Here is a 23,289-nt window from a genome sequence, read left to right on the forward strand (position 1 = left end):
CTTCCCCTTCTTAAACTCCTAAAGATTTCACCCACCCCACCAGGATATCACGTTGGAAGCATGCATTGTTTGATTTCTAAGTTAATTTAAAACTATAGTAGCTATTTTGTAATAAATATTTTTTTGAAAAAACACCGCAAAAGAGGGCGGTGGTATAAAACAAAAATAAAGGATGGGAAAGAGAAAAAGTAGTCCCACAAAAAAATTATAAGAAAGAAATAGCTTAACACCTTAACCAATAGCTAAACATATTCAAAGGTTTAATTTTAATGAATCAGATGTTTTACAGACAACCATCCCTTTGTTTGCTTAACATTTCTTTAGAAGACCTAACAAAAATGTATGTTTTAAGTATGTTTATTGCTTTTAGACCCAAGGCAGTTCACCAAAATATTTTTAAAAAAGTTTGGAACAAGACTCGAACCTATAACCTTAGCAAAACTAACATATGCATTTGTACTATAATCTAAAGTAGCTTATTGAATTATTTTTTTGCAATTTTGCAAAACAGATTTTTGGTTGTTTTTCCTTCGCACCGGGGAGAAAATTTTCCAAAGTTCTAACTAGTCGTAGTATAGCGTACCTATCACTAACAACTTATAAGAAAACATAACAAAGTGCTTATTGAAAAAAAGTGTTTTAAAGTTTTTAAAAACAGTAAACTACTTTGAACATATAAGGTAAATTTTAATTCTATTTTTTTAAAGTCAGTTACTTAAATAGGTAGACAAAAAGTAGAACAGAACAGACAAATATTTTGGTTTTGCAAATTATTCCAGACTTTTTTTTTACTTGAAACTAATCTTATTAACTTTACTCTATGTATTGTTCATGGTTATAACGTAATTATTAGACTAGCGTTATAAGAAATATGTAAGTTCTCTATAAATAAAAATATTCGTATAAAGGCAACTCAGACAGAAAATAGGTGATAATTTAAAATATCCATAGTTTTTTTTTATGCAAAATTCTGAATTTAGAATCTGGTAAATGATTAGGAAAAATAGGGTTTAGTATGATTATAATTGCTATTGTCTTCTCCCTCCCGGCCTTGCTAGCCCCCCGAATTGCAGATATGTTTCTTAGAATTTATGAAACTTTTTAAAATTTCATAATTGATTTTTTCTCGTAAATATACATGACTTATCAAATACTACTGGCATCTCGTGGATTGTCCAAACTTAATACATAAGAGTCCTTCCGTTTGTGTTGTCTTAAGACAAACTAAAACACCCATGTACTTTTCTATAAGTATTTTTGCATGTATTTAAAACAAGGATGACAACATCAATAAGCTGGAAAGCTAATACAAATGAAATAAAAACTATGAAATTATTTAGCCAACATCTTACACCCCCCTCCCCCGACATTTAAAACAAATTGAATAAAAGTTGAGGGGGTAGTTTTTTATTTGTGTATTTATTACTATTGGTCAGGTTAGGTTAGGTTATATTGGGCACTTGGTAGTCCCGCAGAGTCGTCTATCTTCAATAGCAGCCGAGTAAATCGTTTACGCATTACGTTTTTTTTTTGTAAGACAGACATACGGAAATAAAGATGGAAATTCAAAATAATAGAGAAGCTTCGCGAAACAAAAAATTCTACTTTTCAGTGTAATTTTTGAAAATTGCTCTAATATAATATTCCGTAAATGGGCAATGAATTACCCACAATGGCTTTCTACAAACTTATTCATTTTTGTAATAAAAAATATTCTTATATTAAAGTAACAGGATGTTTTTCTGTCTCTCTAACCGCAAAAAAAACCTATATGGTACCTTTATAGGGTAGCTTCTCATAGGTCCTGTCTGTTTTTATAATAGGGTTGGGTCGGATATCTGGCAAATTACATTAGAAATCAGCAGGATATCCGGTATCCGGATAGTTTCTATATCCGGCCGGATATTGAAAATGGCTTGATATCCGGCCCAACCTTAGTTTATAACTGTTTTGGGGGAGTGTACCACCACCCTCCCAAGAGAAATCACAGAAACATATTTTTCTTTCATAACTTTTTAACTATTTAGCAACCTTTGATTTGAAGTTCTATTTTTGTTAGAATTTAAGCAACAAATATGATAAGTAAAAGCGAAGCTTTTAAAAACTGTATTTAAGCAGTTAAAAATTACTTACAATTTTATTTGGACTTATATTTTCATATTCTGATTTTATGGATGCTTTTATCCTTGTTTTTCATAAGTTTTACTAAAAATTAAAAAAATACGATGTTTTACCTTATATAAACAAACATTCAACTAATATAAATTTCATTTTACAAATTACAGAGTTTTAGAAAATGTAATTAACTTAATAAAGGACAGTAGAAATCCTTTTGATTCTTATTTGACATGGGGGGATAAACAATTTTAATTATGAAAACGCAGTATTTTATTTTAATTAACGCATAAAATAGTGAACGTCCGTCCGTCCGTCTGTCTTAATCTGGGTATGCTAGTATCTATTTTACTGAAAGCACTTTAGCACTCTATAATCATTACAAGAAAGTATGTACTTCCATTCTAAAATATTGTTTCCGAAGCTATTTACCAAAATTTTTATACATGAAAACTTATTGATTTAATTTTTGAAACTAGTGATTGCTAGGACAATTAGACTGCTATAAGTGAAGTAAATATTACTATAAGACGAGATTGTCCTTGTTAAAAAACGAAGCTTTTCTATAATTAGGGTCGGTCCGTCCGTCCGAGATAGTTAGCATTTGTTCGTTAAATTAGGCATGTTAGAATTGTCCTATCGATTTCAAACTTTACATGGTGATTCCTGTAGTAGTTAGGTGCGATTTAGAAAGCGTAGCAACTCTATAATTATCACCAAAATGTCCGTACGTCCATTTTAAACATGTTGATTTTTTTACTTTTTTAACAACAAATTTTTATGTGATCTAATCATCCGATTGATCTGATTTTTGGTATATTGATTCCTGGGACAACAAAGTATAATGTAATAAGCGAAGCAACTCTATAATCAAGTCCTAGAAATGTAAGTATGTCCATAAACATTATCCTGAATCAAGCAGTTTTTCAACACATTTTACTTACAATTTTGCTTTGACTCTTATACATTTATATTATGATTATTCAGTTCTGACACTATATAAGTGTTAATGTCCGTTTGTCCTACTGTTTAAGTGCTTCGCTTTTATGGATGTTGTCATCCTTGTTAAATTACTAGTGAAGTAAATATCACTAGTGTACGTGATTGTCCTTGTTATACATGCATATTATAATACTTGTGTAAAGTTTCAACCATAATGCAAAGTTTAATAACATTGATGCCAGGAACCGTAATTTAACAAAATAATTCCATTTTAACAAGGATGACAACATCCATAAAAACGAAGCACTGAAACGGTAGGAAGACTTGTATAGTGCAGAACTGAATAATCAGTTTGTTGAAAAACTGCTTGATACAGTATGATGTTTATGGACATACTTACAGTTTTAGGACTTGATCATAGAGTTGCTTCGCTTATAATATTGTACTCTGTTGTTCCAGGAAACAATATACAAAAAATCAGATTAATCACATAAAAATTTGTTATTAAAAAGTAGAAAAATCAACATGTTTAAAATGGACGTACGGACATTCTTGTAATGCTTATAAAGTTGCTACGCTTTCTAAATCGTACCTAACTACTACAGGAATCACCATGCAAAGTTTGTAATCGATAGGACAATTCTAATATGCCTAAATAAACAAAAAAGCTATCCGTCTCGGACGGACGGACCGACCCTAATTATAAAATTTTAAATTCGTTGAAAATTTGGATATTTTTGTGGCGTAATATGGCGTAAAAATAAAGGGTAGTGGGTAAGAAGGATGGGGGGGGGGGAAGAAGAATGTGGTTTGCGAATTTTTTTTCACTTAGAATTGTTTGTAAGAATCCTGGGCCCTTGTCCCTGTATCGACGCAGTAAACTGTTTTATTTTTCCTTTATTGTCCTTGGCCAACTTATGATAATATCCAATTGATTTATACAAATAGATTCGTAGCAAAAACATTTTTTTTTAGTTTTGGCTAAATTGTTTAAATATAAACTCGAACCCCTTTTTTTTGTAGGAGGTTTATTTATTTGTGTGTCTCACCCCCTAAGTAACCCAGCTAAAATCTATGGTGTGACCAATAGGTTTACTTCCTGAAAGCTTAATGGGTCCAGTGGTTACCTAGATTTCATACATACAGTCGAAGACACATCGCTTTTCTTTGCATTGAAGACAACAGCAGCTCTTCTATTATTTTAATCCCGAAATGAATAAAATCTACCGAAAGCGGAATTCTTATTCTAGTATTCCCTATAATAGTTATAAACTTTCCCAGGACCTATGAGAAGCTACATTGTAAAGAAGAACCATAAGTCTAGCACACACAGACTGAAAAATTAACACACAGACATCATGTTCCTTTTATATAAGGATTGTTTGGTTTTTTTTCTTCACAATTTCAATTATTACAACAGCTTAACTCAATGAAAGATTTGTCAAAAATCATAATAATTGTTTTTTTTCTTTAAAAGATATTTCCCTTTTAAGTAAAAGTTTTTTCCTCAATCTGTTTTATGAATATCAAGGGACTAGAAAGTTTTTCTTGCTAATTACCAATGCATTTAAAATATATTCAAGTAGGGCTTATCATCAGGGATATAAGGGGATAAGACAATGGCCTATACATTGATGTGCAACCCCAATGATGACACACAAAATTACCCCTTATGTAGAATATAATTTATGGTTGAAACGTTTAAACACTTAACTTTATGAATCAACCAAAATTCACTTAAGTCCCCAAAGTTGTTAAGCCAAAGAATAAGAAAACGTTATTATTAAACGTTGGGTACAAGTGTACTAGGCAGTCCATTGTCCCCTCCCTCTCTCTAGTTTATCAGTCCTATAGAGCCTCCCTCCTAGTATTATGCACTCACTTTTTAAAAGCGAGGCCAAACTATAATTAACCTTTTCTGTCTATCTATCTGTCCGCCAGTCTATCGATCCGGAGAAATATGATATTTCTCGGATGTTATTAAAGATAGAGAGCTAGAATTTTTGGGAAGATTCCATGCCTCATCAAGAATATGTTTTGTTTTGTTTGTTGTGCTTCAAAATCATAAATCATACGCAATTTTGTTACTTTTAAATTAAGCTTATGCTTATTAAGTTCTGACACACTAAAATTATTAATATTTCTACCTTATGATTTTAAAGCTTCGCTCATATGGATGTCATTCTGGTTTTAAAAAAAAAATAACGTAATTTTTATCATCGTATGCTCTCTCTCTCTCTATCTATCTTTTTTTCTCTATTATACCATAGAACATCTTTCTTCTCTTATTACTCACTTTGACTGTTTGTAAATCCATTACTTTTTGTGCAGTGATATTTTTGTATGTTGTCATCCTTGTTATTATGCATTTGTTATTACAGTGTAAATTATAAAGTTTGACTCATAGATGTAGGGTGGAAATATGAATCACTCTTTTACAGTTAGGTAAACAGGCAATCCTTATATAAAAATAACAGGATGCCTTGTAAGTCTGTCCAAAAGAATTTCGCTAACCGCTAAACAGTGTAGCTTCTCAAAGGTCACCCTCCCGTAAGAAATCGCGCTTAGAAAAAGTGTTTTTCTCTAATCCTTTAAAGCCTACGGCTAGACTCATTTTGTTCAACATATAAAAATTTTCATACAAATATATTACTCATACTTTTAAATTGTTAATTTAATATTTAAGCCTAGTTAACAAAAGACACAGGTAGACCTCTGGAAATTTTAGGTTGACCTAAAAAAGCTTTAGGTTGACCGATTTTATAAAGGCATTTGTTAGTTGTACTTGTTTAGTTTGACCTACAGAATAAATCAGTCAACCTCTAAAACTTGTTTGTGAACTGGGCATTAACCTTATTAATTATTTACATAATTAAAATTGTGTTAGCGATTTACAAGTTGTTTGTGTATTAGATTTAGATTGAAACATATCAGATCCTGTTCTGAATAGGTCAATGGAAAAATCTTTTCTTAATTATATACTTTTAGTAGCTGATAAATGTTTGAGGACATTTTAAATAAAAGTAACAGAATGTATCTCTGTCTGTCTGTAGGCACCGAAGATCTCGCAAACTTCTGAACTGATATAATTATCCTTTACATTGAAGCTTCTCATAGGTCCTAGGAAGGTTTATAACTATTTTGGGGGATGGCACCTTACCAAGAGAAAACGTTTCTTGATAAATGACCTTCCCTCCCTAAATAATTAACTTTTTCTTTTTAAACTAATATTGAAAAGTGCCTTCTATCCCTATTAAATTATAAAACTTACAGAAAAGCTTTACTCTATAAAAAAAAATGCACTAAAAACCTAAATAGTTACTAACCCATCACTTTGGAATATTTTTTTTTGTGGAAAAAAAGTTTTTGTAAACCTACTTTTTATATAATCAAGATTAAAGCCGAGTCAATGATAACTATTCTGTAAAACAAAATTCTGTTTAAGGACATACTTACATTTTTATGACTTTATTATAGAGATGATTCGCTTTTAAAATAGTACCTTGTTGTAATAGAAATAATCATTTAAAAATCAAATGAATAAGATAATTATATCTTACAAATATTTCTTGCTAAATTAGTATGTTCGAAATAGATGTACAGACTTTCTGGTAACGATTATAGAGTAGATACGCTTCCTCAGTTATACCTTATTGTTTTATGAATCATAATGTTTACATTAGCGAAAAAAAGTTAACATTTCGGACGGGCAAACGTACGGAAGACCCTAATTATAGAAAAGCTTTGCTTTTAATAAACTGTTAAAAAAGAATCAAATGTTAGGAACATAATCTAAATTTTGTTTATACTTACGACAGGCCCCTGTATTCGAAGTGGCATGTAAAACTTAGAATAGCATAAAACCATCCCAAGACCTAAATCTTAAAATGAAATAGCCAAATACCATCCCAGCACCTATGTAAAGCTTCTTTAAGAACATTTTAAACTTAAAAAATGGCTTCGAAACCAATTAATATCCGGTGGATAAGAACCGGTTCTCGGCCATACTGAAACATCATGTATAGCATCGTATTACAGACAATTTTCAACGAATATTAAAATAAAATCATTAAATTAAAAACCAGTTTTGTTAAAGCTCGGGCTTTATATTTTTAAAATTTATTATTTTTATATCCGTGGAAAGCATTCTGTAATACGATGCGATAGATAAGTATTGTAATTCTCCTTACCTGTTCCTAGATTAAAGAAAGTACACTAACAAACAATTCTTTGAAAACCAACACGGTTGACAACAAATAATTTTTTCCCTTAGAAAATACAAATTTAAAAAAATATTTGAATTATTTATCTTATTAAAACAAACAATTTCTGGTTATAATTTCAATTTGTGTGTGTTTGGGGGGGGGGGGGCAACCCCCACCAATATTCAATATGAGTTTTAACAAGGAGTGAAATTTTTTTTGTAGGGCTGATTAATCGATTCAGCGGTTAGCGTGTTTTTTTTGGTAAAAAAGATACACACACAGACGAATAGACTAACAGACATCCTATTACTTTTATTTAAGAGTTAATTTTTACGAAAAACTTGATATCAAAGTTGATATCCACACTTGGACGGACAAAATAACAGGATGTATGTCTGTCTATAGCAAAGGATACCGCTCAACCTATATGGCCTCATTTACAGTAAAGCTTCCTATTGGTCCATTTATTGCTAAACTATTATTAATATTTTCTTTCAACTATTTTGGGGGGAATATACCTCCACACTTCGAAGACAAATCTCCCCTGTTTGAAAAAATATCGGAAAAGCCGTTAGTCATTGCAAAAAAATTTTATGAAAAGAAGTGAATCAATCTAAACTAAATATATTGCTATGAAAACATAAAAGAAAGAAAAGAAGCATCTATTTAATTACCTGTGTTGACAACCCTTGCTTGGCAGGAAAGCTTCTGCAAAGTCATGAGAACTTTTAATGGGTGTCCACACAGTTTAGCATTATTATTAATCAATAAAGTAAACAAATATTGTAGTAATAATCTAGTATTCTTATATTAAAGTAACAGGATGTCTTTATGTGTGTCAATATAGAAGGATCTCGTTTACCGCTGAACCGATATGGCTTTAAAGTGTAGCTTCTAATAGGTCCTTGGAAGAATAAAAATATTTTTTGGGAGGGTACCACCATTCTCCAAAGTGAAATCGCAACCAAGAAAAAAGTTATCCTCCACTAAAACGTCTATACTTTATTTTCATAACAAGCAGCTACGCCCCTAGAGGCCTCTAGGGGCACTTGAGGAGGGGGAGTTGAATCCCAAACCTATCTTTTTAATTTAGACTTTTTTAAAGTAAAAAAGAAATTGGGGCTGGGGGCGCCCCCCCCCCCTCAACCCCATTTTTGATTTTAGCTTTTCAAAACATTTAGTTAATTTTTTTTTTGGTGGGGGGTAATTTTTTCTATGGGCGATTTCTCTTGGGAGGGTGGTGGTACCCTTCGCCCAAAATAGTTATTAACCTTCCCGGGACCTACCGATGAGAAGCTACCCTGTAAAGGAGAACCCGATCGGTTCAGCAGTTAGCGAGATCCTTCGGTACAAACAAACAGCACACAGACACAGACAAACATCCTTTACTATATTATAAGGATATGTCTAAAGATACAGAATTCTTTTTGTTTTATTAAATGAAAACTTTACTCTACCGTGCAAGGCATAAAGAATATTATTTTTATACTTTATTTACTTTTTACAAATGGCGTAAAAAAATAAATTAACACCTTATTTAAAGCTAAATATACTAACGCACACATATAAATAACAAGGATGACAACATCCATAACAGCGAAGCTCTGAAATCCGAAGGAAGGATAAACTAACAATAACTCTTGTAGAGTGTCAGAACTTAATAAGTAGAAAATTAATCTGTAAGTCTAATCAGAACTGTACATACATTTGTTGCAAAATTATTTGATTATAGAGATGCCTCGCTTATTTTTTTTGTTGTCTTATGAATCAGAAATACAAAAATCGGATTATTATATAATTATTTTTTTTAAAGTAAAAAATCAGCATGATTCAAATGAACGTATTGACTGTATGGGAGCAATTATAGATGTGAGCTATACAAAGCGTTGCTAATTGATATAGTAATCAACATGCAAAGTTTAAAATCGAAAAGACATGACTAAATAGAGAAAAGCCTCGCTTAAAAAAAACCCCGCATATTCTATGCTAACAGTGTATTGTAATCACCTCGATATTTGTATTTCAATTTTGACTCTTAGTTATTTATTATTAGTAAAGTATGCTCTTTCTAATATTCAAACTACCTATTAAAAAAACCAAATTAATGAATAATCAAATGCTCTGATAAAGTCACGCTGTTAAAAACTGTTCATTAGTTTTTTTTACAACTTTTGAGTTGTAATTAAATTTTTTTTTGAGAGGGCATTCCACCCTCCATGATATAATATTAAAGTGATTAATGCACAGTGGTTAATTTCTATAAAAACGTTATCTAATTGCATTCAAGTGATTTGTTTAGACTTAAACATAAGAATATTCATTGTAAAGGAAAACAATATCGGTTCAGCGGTTTGCGAGATCCATCGCTACAGACAAAAAAATCTTAGTACTTTATAAAATAGGATTTTATGTGTTGTTGCGTTATTTATGGATAAAGTCATTCTGGTTTTCTCAAATGTCAATGCTATTTAGCTCACGAAAATTTGATCAATGGCAAAGTTTGACAACGAATACAGATATCACTTTTGTCCATAAGTAACGCAGCAACAATAATCTGACATAATGGATTTTTGATAACTTGGATCTTACACCAGAATATCATGTAATCTAATAAAGATAAACTTGCAACTGGCTAAATTATCGATACCCTCCCTCCACCCACTTTACCCCTCCTACTGAATGAACGAATTGACCAATAAATGACAGAGAAAATAGCAACCTAAATTGACGACAATTCTTCCCCTGCCATGATATCCACGTATATTCTACATCCATTTCTGACATTTTCTAAGATAAAACAGTAAATATAAATCAAACCTGCGGCTCTAGCGTAACAGGTGCACTTATGCTAGTAGGTTATTGTTTAGAATCTTGGCCCAAACCACATTTTAACTTAAGTCGTTAAAAGTTTTACATACTGCTCATATGTCAGATGCGTGACATTAATAATCAGAGTAGAGGGAATGCCTTGGCTCCCAGAAACTGACTGTAGGGTATAGAGTCAATTTTGTTTTAAAAACTTCGAGGTATTTTTCAACGATTTAGAACATACAGGCTCCGCTTTTATACTAGAGGTGAGGAACGAAAAAATGCTTTACTTGGTATTATTAAAGTTATACAAACTTTTAAAGTATTTTAGAATCTTATTTGTTACAATATCACAAACGATTGTATCTGCAATTACAAGTAAATATGCAATAACAAGATGACAAAATTTTTAATGAAAAAAATGCTATAAGTGTTAATTGTATTATAGACCGCTTTCCGCGGATATTAAAATGAGAAAATAAAGATTAAAGCCAGTTTTGTAAGCCACGAGGGGCCGAAGGTATTAATTTTATGACTATTCATTTTATTTTTTGAAAAAAATTGTCTGTAATACGATTTTTCAGTATAGATGAGAACCTATTTAATCCAGCAGTTATCAATCGGTTTGGAAGCTATACTATGAAATATAAATCTGACGACAAACAAGAAAGTTTATGTCATTGTTATAAAACATACTTTTACTAAGTAAAAAAATACGATCATGATAAATAGTTAAAGTAGCTGTACTAAAAAACAGTGAGAAATCTTTAAACCTGTTTTTCCTACTAAAACTAATTAATTTGTGTAAATTAAATTGTTCAGTGAGAAACTCAACTTACTCCCACTCCCAAACACACACACACTTTTTTTTTTTTTTGGGGGGGGGGGGTGGTGGGTCCTAAAAATCCCTGTTTTGAGGAAGGGGAGGAGGTACACCCCTCCTCCCTTATAATCTCAAAAGCAAAGTTGCTCAATATTAAAACTCAGGAAGATTGAAATTTAAAAAAATATAAATATTATTATGCTTCTTATTAATTAGATTAGGTAAGGTTAAGGAGTAAGCTATAAAAATTGGAAAGAATTTTAATGAATATAATAGATTTGAAATCTGCATAAAATTTAAAGTAATTTTTATAAAATTCGTTTTTTATATAATTCATTATCTATAAGCGCAAATACAAATTAGGTTAAATAATTTTGACATCTGTGATTGGTGGATTGAAAACTATCTGCGCCCTGATTGGAGAAGCTTAAGTAACGTACATCATTCAACCAATTAGAGCGCACGTAGTTTCAAATCCACCTATCCTATTAGTCAAAATTTATTAACTTAAATTGGATTTGCGCTTTTAAATAATGAATTATATAAAAAACGAATTTTATAAAAAATCCTTAAATTTTTATGCAGATTTCAAATCTATTATATTCATTAAAATTCTTTCCAATTTTTATAGCTTATTAAGGAGGTACTAGAAACAAGTTTTTAAAGAATTTGTTTTAATTTCTTAAACCTTTTAAAAAAATATTCAGTCATTCAGAAGAACAAACCGAAAAGAATGCTTATAGAGAGGTAAGGCAACTAAAACATGATTGCACTTATTTTTATCACATCCAAGCCACCCAATTTTATTTCTCTTTTCCTGTAAAACGCTTATTAGGATTGTATAAAGATTAGGAAAAACAAAGAAAAATATTACAATTAGTAGCCGTTGATTGTGCCTCCATCTTAAGGAAACTTTACATATGTCACAGAATGGCTTTAGACAATTTTTTTTAGATTTAAGGTCATGATGATTTAGGGGTATTTTTTCTGTCCCCTTTAAAGATATAGTACCTAGATGCTCGGGGAGTTGCACAAGTATCATACAAATCAGCTACTAAATTTAAATAGCAGTAAGCTGCTTGTCTAAACAGCTGTTAAATTAAGCTATCCGCCTAATATAAAAAGGGCTCACCAGCCCCGCATCAGCTTCGACGTAAGCCTCAAATTAAAACCCGTTTGGGAGCTTTGAAAGAAATTAAAAGAGGAATTGCCATGTTTGGGTCATGTTTAGATCTCCTGCTAATGTTTAAAATTGTAAAGGTTTTTTTCTCTGGGGCCTACACGCGGCTGACTCCGAGTCTTAAAATAAATGTTAATTTGTAATTGCTGCGCAACGTTCCTTTTTTTAAAAGAATTTTCATCCATGTTTTTTTCCTAGATAAAAGTAATAAAATTTTATGTTTGCCATTAAAACTAAATAGAATTAATGATGACAAGTTGCAACGGGTGGTAGTGTTCCGTTGGTTGGTTGCACCTTGTGGTCCGTTAGTTGGTCTGTATTGACTTCTTGTATATTTCTTTTCTTTTTCTTACTAATCCATGCATAAGCCAAAAGGCATGTCAAAAAATGTCCTGTCGAGTTAAAACTTTACATGACAATGCCTGAAACAGTTAGGTAAAATTTATTTGCCATAATAAAAACTTAGGACTTACAGGAGATTTTTCACATAATTAAAGAGTCTTGGTTTTAGAGGAGGTGCTAAAGTTTTACCCTCGTGTTAATACTTTTAAAGGGATTGGAGCAATTTTTCTACTCCATCCCCCCCCCCCCAAAAAAAAATAAAGAACTTAATTAAAATATTTTTTTTTCAGGTAACTAGAGTGAGGTGATTATGAGCAAGTCCGCGGCTTCAAATGTTCTCCTAGTTAAGGTAATATTATATAGTAGCTATGCTCCTTTGCAAATATTCAAATGTTCTCCTAGTTAAGGTAAAGTTATATATTAGCTATGCTCCTTTGCAAATATTCAAATGTTCTCCTAGTTAAGGTAATATTATATATTAGCTATGCTCCTTTGCAAATATTCAAATGTTCTCCTAGTTAAGGTAAAGTTATATATTAGCTATGCTCCTTTGCAAATATTCAAATGTTCTCCTAGTTAAGGTAAAGATATATATTAGCTATGCTCCTTTGCAAATATTCAAATGTTCTCCTAGTTAAGGTAAAATTATATATTAGCTATGCTCCTTTGCAAATATTCAAATGTTCTCCTAGTTAAGGTAAAGTTATATATTAGCTATGCTCCTTTGCAAATATTCAAATGTTCTCCTAGTTAAGGTAAAGTTATATATTAGCTATGCTCCTTTGCAAATATTCAAATGTTCTCCTAGTTAAGGTAAAGTAATATATTAGCTATGCTCCTTTGCAAATATTCAAATGTTCTCCTAGTTAAGGTAAAGTAATATATTAGCTATGCTCCTTTGTAAATATTCAAATGTTCTCCTAGTTAAGGTAATATTATATATTAGCTATGCTCCTTTGCAAATATTCAAATGTTCTCCTAGTTAAGGTAAAGTTATATATTAGCTATGCTCCTTTGCAAATATTCAAATGTTCTCCTAGTTAAGGTAAAGTTATATATTAGCTATGCTCCTTTGCACATATTCAAATGTTCTCCTAGTTAAGGTAATATTATATATTAGCTATGCTCCTTTGCAAATATTCAAATGTTCTCCTAGTTAAGGTAATATTATATAGTAGCTATGCTCCTTTGCAAATATTCAAATGTTCTCCTAGTTAAGGTAAAACTATATATTAGCTATGCTCCTTTGCAAATATTCAAATGTTCTCCTAGTTAAGGTAAAATTATATATTAGCTATGCTCCTTTGCAAATATTCAAATGTTCTCCTAGTTAAGGTAATATTATATAGTAGCTATGCTCCTTTGCAAATATTCAAATGTTCTCCTAGTTAAGGTAAAGTTATATATTAGCTATGCTCCTTTGCAAATATTCAAATGTTCTCCTAGTTAAGGTAAAGATATATATTAGCTATGCTCCTTTGCAAATATTCAAATGTTCTCCTAGTTAAGGTAAAATTATATATTAGCTATGCTCCTTTGCAAATATTCAAATGTTCTCCTAGTTAAGGTAAAGTTATATATTAGCTATGCTCCTTTGCAAATATTCAAATGTTCTCCTAGTTAAGGTAAAGTTATATATTAGCTATGCTCCTTTGCAAATATTCAAATGTTCTCCTAGTTAAGGTAAAGTAATATATTAGCTATGCTCCTTTGCAAATATTCAAATGTTCTCCTAGTTAAGGTAAAGTAATATATTAGCTATGCTCCTTTGTAAATATTCAAATGTTCTCCTAGTTAAGGTAATATTATATATTAGCTATGCTCCTTTGCAAATATTCAAATGTTCTCCTAGTTAAGGTAAAGTTATATATTAGCTATGCTCCTTTGCAAATATTCAAATGTTCTCCTAGTTAAGGTAAAGTTATATATTAGCTATGCTCCTTTGCACATATTCAAATGTTCTCCTAGTTAAGGTAATATTATATATTAGCTATGCTCCTTTGCAAATATTCAAATGTTCTCCTAGTTAAGGTAATATTATATATTAGCAATGCTCCTTTGCAAATATTTTAATTTTCTCCTAGTTAAGGTAACATTATATATTAGCTATGCTCCTTTGCAAATATTCAAATGTTCTCCTAGTTAAGGTAATATTATCTATTAGCTATGCTCCTTTGCAAATATTTTAATTTTCTCCTAGTTAAGGTAATATTATATATTAGCTATGCTCCTTTGCAAATATTTAAATGTTCTCCTAGTTAAGGTAAAGTTATATATTAGCTATGCTCCTTTGCAAATATTTAAATGTTCTCCTAGTTAAGGTAAAATAATATATTAGCTATGCTCCTTTGCAAATATTCAAATGTTCTCCTAGTTAAGGTAAAGTTATATATTAGCTATGCTCCTTTGCAAATATTCAAATGTTCTCCTAGTTAAGGTAAAACTATATAGTAGCTATGCTCCTTTGCAAATATTCAAATGTTCTCCTAGTTAAGGTAAAACTATATAGTAGCTATGCTCCTTTGCAAATATTCAAATGTTCTCCTAGTTAAGGTAAAGTTATATATTAGCTATGCTCCTTTGCAAATATTCAAATGTTCTCCTAGTTAAGGTAATATTATATAGTAGCTATGCTCCTTTGCAAATATTCAAATGTTCTTATAGTTAAGGTGATATTATATATTAGCTATGCTCCTTTGCAAATATTCAAATGTTCTCCTAGTTAAGGTAAAGTCATATAATAGCTATGCTTTTTTGCAAATATTCAAATGTTCTCCTAGTTAAGGTAAAACTATATAGTACTATGCTCCTTTGCAAATATTCAAATGTTCTCCTAGTTAAGGTAATATTATATATTAGCTATGCTCCTTTGCAAATATTCAAATGTTCTCCTAGTTAAGGTAAAGTTATATATTAGCTATGCACCTTTGCAAATATTCAAATGTTCTCCTAGTTAAGGTAATATTATATATTAGCTATGCTCCTTTGCAAATAACGTCTCTACGTTTTAACGTTTATAAATAGACGTTGGGGGTAAAGGGGTGTGGTTCAATTATCACTGTCCCCACCTCAAGTGAACCTAAAGGCCTCCAGGGGCGTAGCCGATAGTATAATACACAATAATAAAACACAACCAACGTATGGATGTGCAAAAATCTACGATTAAAGCCTTGAATAGTAGCTTGAATTAAAAAAAAACACTTGATATACTGGCTTAATATTATTATGCAGTAAAATATAATATGACCTACAATTATCGGTGACGTCATAAGTTGGTTGCACCAAATTTATAAAACTTTATAAATGAAATTACAATATTAAATATTCAATGACTTTAATTAATTTATGAGTTTATTATTATTTAGCTGGCAGCTACGCCCCAAGGACAAATTGATTAAAGGAGGGATTTAAGATTTTTTAGTGGGGAGGTAATTCATTTCTAGGGGCAATTACTCTTGGGAGGTTACAATTTGTCTTCCCTCCTGTCAGTCAGTCCGTAATGGTATAAGGGAAATGTGATTATTCTCAGCACCTATTAAAGATAGGCTTGATTTTTTTTGTGTAAAGAATCCTTTTACCAAAGAGCATCCAGTATGAAACTTGCCTGTAGGTCTGTCCGTCATTCTACAAATTAGAAAAATATCAGAAAATATTAAAATACATGAGAAATGTTTTGTTTTCTCCAAATAATCTTAAAATCTCCTTGTCCGCTATTTGTTGATGTTGTCATCCTTGTTTAATTTAGAAATCTGGGGAGAAAAGAGACCATGCAGCACTCACAGAAGCTTTTGAGGTAAACTATCTATCTATCTATCTATTTTATCTATCTATTTATCTATCTATCTATCTATCTATCTATCTATCTATCTATCTATCTATCTATCTATCTATCTATCTATCTATCTATCTATCTATCTATCTATCTATCTATCTATCTATCTATCTATCTATCTATCTATCTATCTATCTATCTATCTATCTATCTATCTATCTATCTATCTATCTATCTATCTATCTATCTATCTATCTATCTATCTATCTATCTATCTATCTATCTATCTATCTATCTATCTATCTATCTATCTATCTATCTATCTATCTATCTATCTATCTATCTATCTATCTATCTATCTATCTATCTATCTATCTATCTATCTATCTATCTATCTATCTATCTATCTATCTATCTATCTATCTATCTATCTATCTATCTATCTATCTATCTATCTATCTATCTATCTATCTATCTATCTATCTATCTATCTATCTATCTATCTATCTATCTATCTATCTATCTATCTATCTATCTATCTATCTATCTATCTATCTATCTATCTATCTATCTATCTATCTATCTATCTATCTATCTATCTATCTATCTATCTATCTATCTATCTATCTATCTATCTATCTATCTATCTATCTATCTATCTATCTATCTATCTATCTATCTATCTATACTAAATACTAAACAATATACTAAATTATTTTTCTAAAAGTGTTATTTTTATATTTCATGTTATTCGTTAATAAATCAAATATAAAGAAACTATAATTGTGTTAGGATTGCTTTTATTATTCATCCAATTATTTGATATTAAAAACCTTTTTTTACATAAATGACATAAAGTATAAAAATCAAGGGTGATAACATTCATGAAAGTTCAATGTATGTCTGTCGCAATACTGAATAATTATGGACATACTTAGATATATTATAGATATAGTCATCAATCCAGAAAAGTGCAGAAGGGGGGTCGGTACACCCCTATAAGGGTTAACTCCTTTTGATAATTAAAGATATCAAGTAAATAGGATATTTATGTTTTGCAAGATCGTTGGGCAAAAGTACTTTTATACGTGACAGTATTGATAGTAGTGTGCTGAATTATACTTAATTGTTAGAGAAATCTTCTTGTAAAGTTAAAAATAGAAAGATTATAAGAAAGATTACAAGATGCCAATCCGATAACTGCTTTTATACTGAAAGGTCCTTGATTGAGAAAAGCTTCGCTTTATATAATTAAAGACAATTATGTTTAATGTACTGCATCAATAACAAGCTTACAATAACATACAATAAACAGTAAATTGTAATACATTGTTAAGTTCAGGCATCTAAAGGGATAAGACAATGAACAATGAATAAATGTACAACCCCAATGACGATGTTTAAATTATCCCTTCTATCCAATCACAATTTGATGAAAGTACCCAAAATTTTTGAACCAACTAGTAAGATTTGGAGGTTATAAAACATTGGGTACCAGAATAATTGACAGACCAAAGTCACCTCCCTCCATAAAATACAAAATCACTAAATCCTTTAGATAATCATTCATGATATAAAAATCAAATAATTCCTTAACATACATAATGAATTCAATTCTAATAATATCTTCAAATTTATGACATAATAAGTGAATAGCATACTATATTTATTATACTTTAAACATACTTTTATTTTATATTTGATATCTATTTTTGAATACTAGAGTTGGCTCGATATAATTATCTCCCTATTGGCTAGTTTTCTATATGCATATCTATTTCTCAATAAATCTATTTTCCTCACCCGGCATTACTATCTAAAAGAAAGTAAATATTTAATAATTTAAATGATTTTTAAAAGATTTTTTTTAATTATATTTTTTTCTTTACATTACCATCACCAAAGGGTTAATGATGATGATTACAATTTTAGTTTAATATTTGAACACACAAAATGTCGCCACAATCGAATTCTTTTAAAACATAGTTTTCTTAAATTTATCATATTATAAATTTAAATTTTCTTTTTTATGATTAGAAATTAAATACATCAATATAAGGTAAATAGCAACATGAAATGAAAAAAATGAATTTATTTTTAATAACGTAAAATAATGGGTCTTATCGTTCTGGGCAATGAGAGTTTATTATGGATTATTGGAGCACTATGATTTTTAATCATATATTCCTTGGAAAACTTGAGCTCGTTTATAGACATTTATTTCCTATATAGATCTGACATGGATCTTGAAGCAATTAAGCAGGCCGTTTTGTACATGTTAAAAATTGGAAGATTTCATTAAATAAAAGTAATCATAAATATACTTAGTAAATAAGTAAATGTCAAATGGTTTTCAATTGATAGTGTTCACTTAAACCAGTTAAAAGATATTTAGTAGCGTAACTGCTTTAAAACTCATATATTAGAAAAACGCTGTATAGTCTTAATTTTTCGCGTTTAGGTACAACTAAAACAGATTCCAGGACAAACGCAGGAGTCACGAGTGACAAACGTCGGAATGATTAAATGCAGGAGTGTCTAAAATATTAAGTTAATTAAGTATTCCTATAAAGGTCAGGTTAGGTATATATATATATTAACTATAACTACAGGGTGTTTTTTTTTAATGAGTTAAAAGTATTGCTTAATTTAACCCACTTGCCATTGACAGAAATTAATAATCTATATCTTAATTTCTTCATTGATGTGGGACATTTTGTATGAGAAAAAAATATTAGCGATTTTCAACAAATTCTGCCTTAAAAACCGGTTTTTCTAAAGTACTATATTTGGAAGATTTTTGGATCATGACAAATTTTAAGAGTATGCAAAAATGCGTACATTTTTTAAAATCAAATTGCGCGGCTTGTGTTAATAGTAGAAAAATGTTACGCATATCGTTAGAATTGTCATAAACTCTAGTTTTTGGAAATATATGTAACACATACATGCTATTTGTAGTATAGAAGCTACATTGGAAAATGTGAGAAATGTTGAAAATTTTAAGTAAGTTGGAACATTTTACCACGTAGCTCCTAAACTATACGTAGCACAGGAATAATTCTTAAACACCTAAAAACTAGAGTTTATGACGATTCTAACGATATGCATAACATTTTTCTACTATTAACACAAGCCGCACAATTTGATTTTTAAAAATGTACGCATTTTTGCTTACTCTTAAAATTTGTCATGATCCAAAAATCTTCCAAATATAGGTACTTTAGAAAAACCGGTTTTTAAGGCAGAATTTGTTGAAAATCGCTAAATATTTTTTTCTCATACAAAATGTCCCACATCAATGAAGAAATTAAGATATAGATTATTAATTTCTGTCAATGGCAAGTGGGTTAAATTAAGCAATACTTTTAACTCATTAAAAAAAACACCCTGTATATAACTGTCCACTCCAACGTTTGACTACTCCGACGTCTGACACTCCTGCGTTTGTGCTAGGACCCCAAAACAAGGTGTTATTAATTCATTGTTTAATCTTTATCTTTCCTATCTTACTTCTTATGTAAAAGTAACACGATGTCTATGTGTGTGTTTGTTTTTGTCTCTCTGGAACAAAAGATTCTCGCAAACAGCTGAACCGATATGGTTCTCCTTTACAGTAAGCTTATCATATGCAGTTTAAACGTTTATACATATAAAAAAGTAATCCAATTAAGAAAAAACATCCCCTCCCCCAAGAAAAATAATAATTTTGGTACAAAATTGAAAAGGGGAAGGTCAACTTTCCTCTCCCATCCCAAATTGCCACTAAGGGCGCAGCCACTAGTTCAAAATAAATTAGCTATTTCAAAATTTTGTTGAAGTTTGGAAGAGAAAAATCTATCAATACAGTTTTATAACTTCGGCGTGATATGTATTTTTCTTAAAAATGAAACAGGGAAATGTTATCTGAAAATACATTTCAAACTCAAATATTCTTTAATTTTTTTCTCCCAATTTGTGATATATGACAGTGTTAGTATGTTTAAGATGTAGGGGGATGAACTGGTTGTAGATTAAGCTTTACATAGAGCTTATTAAAAGTGACGTCACAAAAGACCAATGATGGGCCAATAAACAGACTAAATTACCAATAGCAGGCCAGTATACATTCTAAATTGACCAATGTAAGGCCAGTATAACGTCATTTTTTATAGGCACCATAAAAAGCTTTGTTGTAGATTATTTTTTCATACACCTTTCTGAAATTAAGTCCCTCTATAAATAAGCAGGGAATTTTCTTATATGCATCTGAAAAGTCCATAAAACACAAAATGTATATTTTTTAATTTAATGAAAATCTTTTATTTCCTTTTTTTACATCTGTATTACAGCTTACTGTTCTGTATTATTAACTTGATGATGAAATTGATGGAGAAAAATTAAACTTTGACATTATTCAATTTTAAAACTACTTAAACAATTGAAATTTAAGCACCAACTTTATCTATTATATAAAATAGTTAGGTATTTTCTTTGAAGCCTAAGATCTAAATAGCTATTTAAACGATTGGGTTCTTTATTTTAGTAAAGCTTCACATACACCCTTTGATGGTTTAAGGCTATTCTATTTTAGACTTGAGTCTTAGAAGGGTTTCAAGCTATTTTACTAACCCCTCTCTACTACTTAATATAAAAAGCTCCTAGATTCTAGGGGCAAAGTAGTTAGTCTATAATGTCTGTCTATAATTCTACTCTTCAGGGAATATACCTACTGGTCCTGTGGTGGTTTTAGGCTATTTCTTGTGGGGTGGGACACCCCTAACCCCCCAAAAACAATAAATCCCCCCGGCATTTATAAAAAATTATTTTAAAATAGTGGTGGAGTGGGGGATCTCAAAGTAATAAAAGATGTAATTATACCTCTTGGGGCAAAGCCCCTTGAGGCTAGGGGCGAAGCCGCTAGTAAATTATATTTCAGTATGATTTCGAAATCGATTAATGTCCACTGGTTTAAAACTAGTTTTCAGCCATACTGAAAATCATCTACAGCATTGTATTATAGACAATTATCCGCGTATATGAAAATGAAAAATATTAATCAGATTAAAACCAGGTTTGTCATTCCTTCAAAATTTTCTCTCCTTTCTTCTAAACAAGAACTAAAATGAGTTGTGAACCCATTAACCCCTTCTCGGGTTGATTTCCTATAGGCTAAGACCGAAGCCAGTGGCACCCAACTACACATTAGTGAATTAAAATTGGACAGACTGATTTATGTTTTTAAAAGGTTATGAAATTTTCTTTAGTGGTCATAAATATAATTTGTGTCACATTTTGTGAAAGAATTATGCATTATTCTACATAAATTACACGAAAAACAAGGATGATAACATACATAAAAGCCAAGCTCTGAAACGGTAGGACAAACGAACATGAACACTTGTAGAGTTTCAGAACTTAATAGAAATTTCTAGGAATCATAGTTCCAAAAAACAAATGAATAGAATGAATATATAATACAAAACATGTTGTTACAACTTTAAAAATTTGCATGTTTTAAATGGGCGTACAGACTTTTTGGTAACGATTATAGAGTTGCTACGCTTTCTAAATCGTACCTAAACACTACAGTAATCACCATGCAAAGTTTAAAATCGATAGTATAATTCTTACTTTTCTTAATCAACGAAAAGAGCTAACCATTACGGACATACGGACCGACCCGAATCATAGAAAAGTTATTTCCTTTTAAAAAGTGGTATATTTGGTAAAACATGGAATATTACGTCCAACTTTGGTCGTTTAAGTTTCATAGCCACATTAGCTTATTCCTTTGCTCAAAAAGTTTGGGTACATTTTCAAAATTTTGATTGGTTGGTTCCAAACAATTCTTGTGTCTACACTTTTCAACCAATAATTTAAATCTACAGAAGGGATGCTTTTTTAATAGTCTTACATCAATTTGTCATTCCTTGTTTAAAACCTTTAAAATATCTGTAGGTACTAAAGACCAGCTAGGCTCGATAGTTTTTTTGCCAATACTATATGTTTAATACTAGCGGCTGCGCCTCAAGCATTTAGGGCTAGGTGGAGAAATAGCATAAAGCCATCCTAAGATACTTTAATATAAGAATGAAATAGCCTAAAACTACAATGGGTCCTTCTTAAAGTGGATCTTCCCAGAAATCCTTTCTATAGTTATCCAAATCTTAAGCTAAAGAGACAAAAATCCTTACTACTTTATATAATAGGACAGGACATATTCTCATGTAATAATTGAGATGGTATTATTGTTTTCTTAAACTCTAAAATGTTATATTAATTATTTATATGTTTACATAGCATTTACGCCTTATATATATAGAAGAAGTTTCATAATGTATTATTTTATATTCGTAGCATGTCTATAATTGTAAGCTTTCTAGTGGACTGACTCCATTTGATAAAAGCGAAGCTTTTATATAATTAGAGACTGTCCGGTGGTACATCTGTGCGTCCTTAATTTTGGCTCTTTTCCTTGATTTAGACATGTTAGAATAATCTTATCAATTTCAAACTTTGCACGATGATTCTTACATCAGGTACAATTTAGAAATCGTAGCTACTCTATAAAAAAACAAACATATAAATGCAGGAAAATCTTCGCTTTTAGAAATATGTGAAAAGGTTAAAAATGAAGATGGGTTTTAGGAATGGATTTATTATTACTTGTATCTTACACCAGATTATCATGTACTCTAATAAAGTGATATTTGTATCTGGATAAAATAACGATTCCCCCTTTCAACCCCTTTACCTCTCCTAATGGATGATCGTGATCATTAAATGATGTCCATATTAGCAAGCTACATTGACGACAATTTTCCCGTGTCATAATATCCTCTTATATTCAATATCCATTGTTAGAGGCTTGATTTTCTTCCCTTGTCATATCCTTAATACAAATACATGTTTGATGTATATTTAATGCTTTCATGTCATTTCTTCCTATCTTACCTTTCCAGAGATGGTTCCTAGAGGTATATAATATTCTTGTATAACAGTATAATATCTGTCTATGCCAGGGTGTAAGTGTGCTGTTATTCTACTAAGACATAATGACCTTGGAAACATATGCTCTTTGTTGTATTATTGTTAGAAAGGGTAGATATATCAAATGAGA

The 23,289-nt window shown here is 30.5% G+C and overlaps 1 protein-coding gene across 2 annotated transcripts in view; it reads left to right on the forward strand.

Moving 5' to 3' along the window:
- The first annotated feature begins 562 nt into the window (after nucleotides 1-562).
- Nucleotides 563-23,289, forward strand: part of LOC145323819 (uncharacterized) — a 42,779-nt gene continuing 20,052 nt past the window's right edge. Inside the window, exons 1-3 of one of the 2 annotated variants that reach the window (XM_080166379.1) lie at nucleotides 563-680; nucleotides 12,706-12,764; nucleotides 16,161-16,208. In XM_080166379.1, the coding sequence (XP_080022505.1) occupies nucleotides 12,726-12,764; nucleotides 16,161-16,208 (87 nt within the window). In that variant the 5' untranslated portion in view covers nucleotides 563-680; nucleotides 12,706-12,725. The remainder of the gene's footprint in view (nucleotides 681-12,705; nucleotides 12,765-16,160; nucleotides 16,209-23,289) is intronic. The other variant, XM_080166378.1, reaches the window with a different exon arrangement.

This window comes from Acartia tonsa, chromosome 7 (assembly GCF_053477335.1).
Source record: "Acartia tonsa isolate MP-2025a chromosome 7, ASM5347733v1, whole genome shotgun sequence".
Lineage (NCBI taxonomy): Eukaryota > Metazoa > Arthropoda > Copepoda > Calanoida > Acartiidae > Acartia > Acartia tonsa.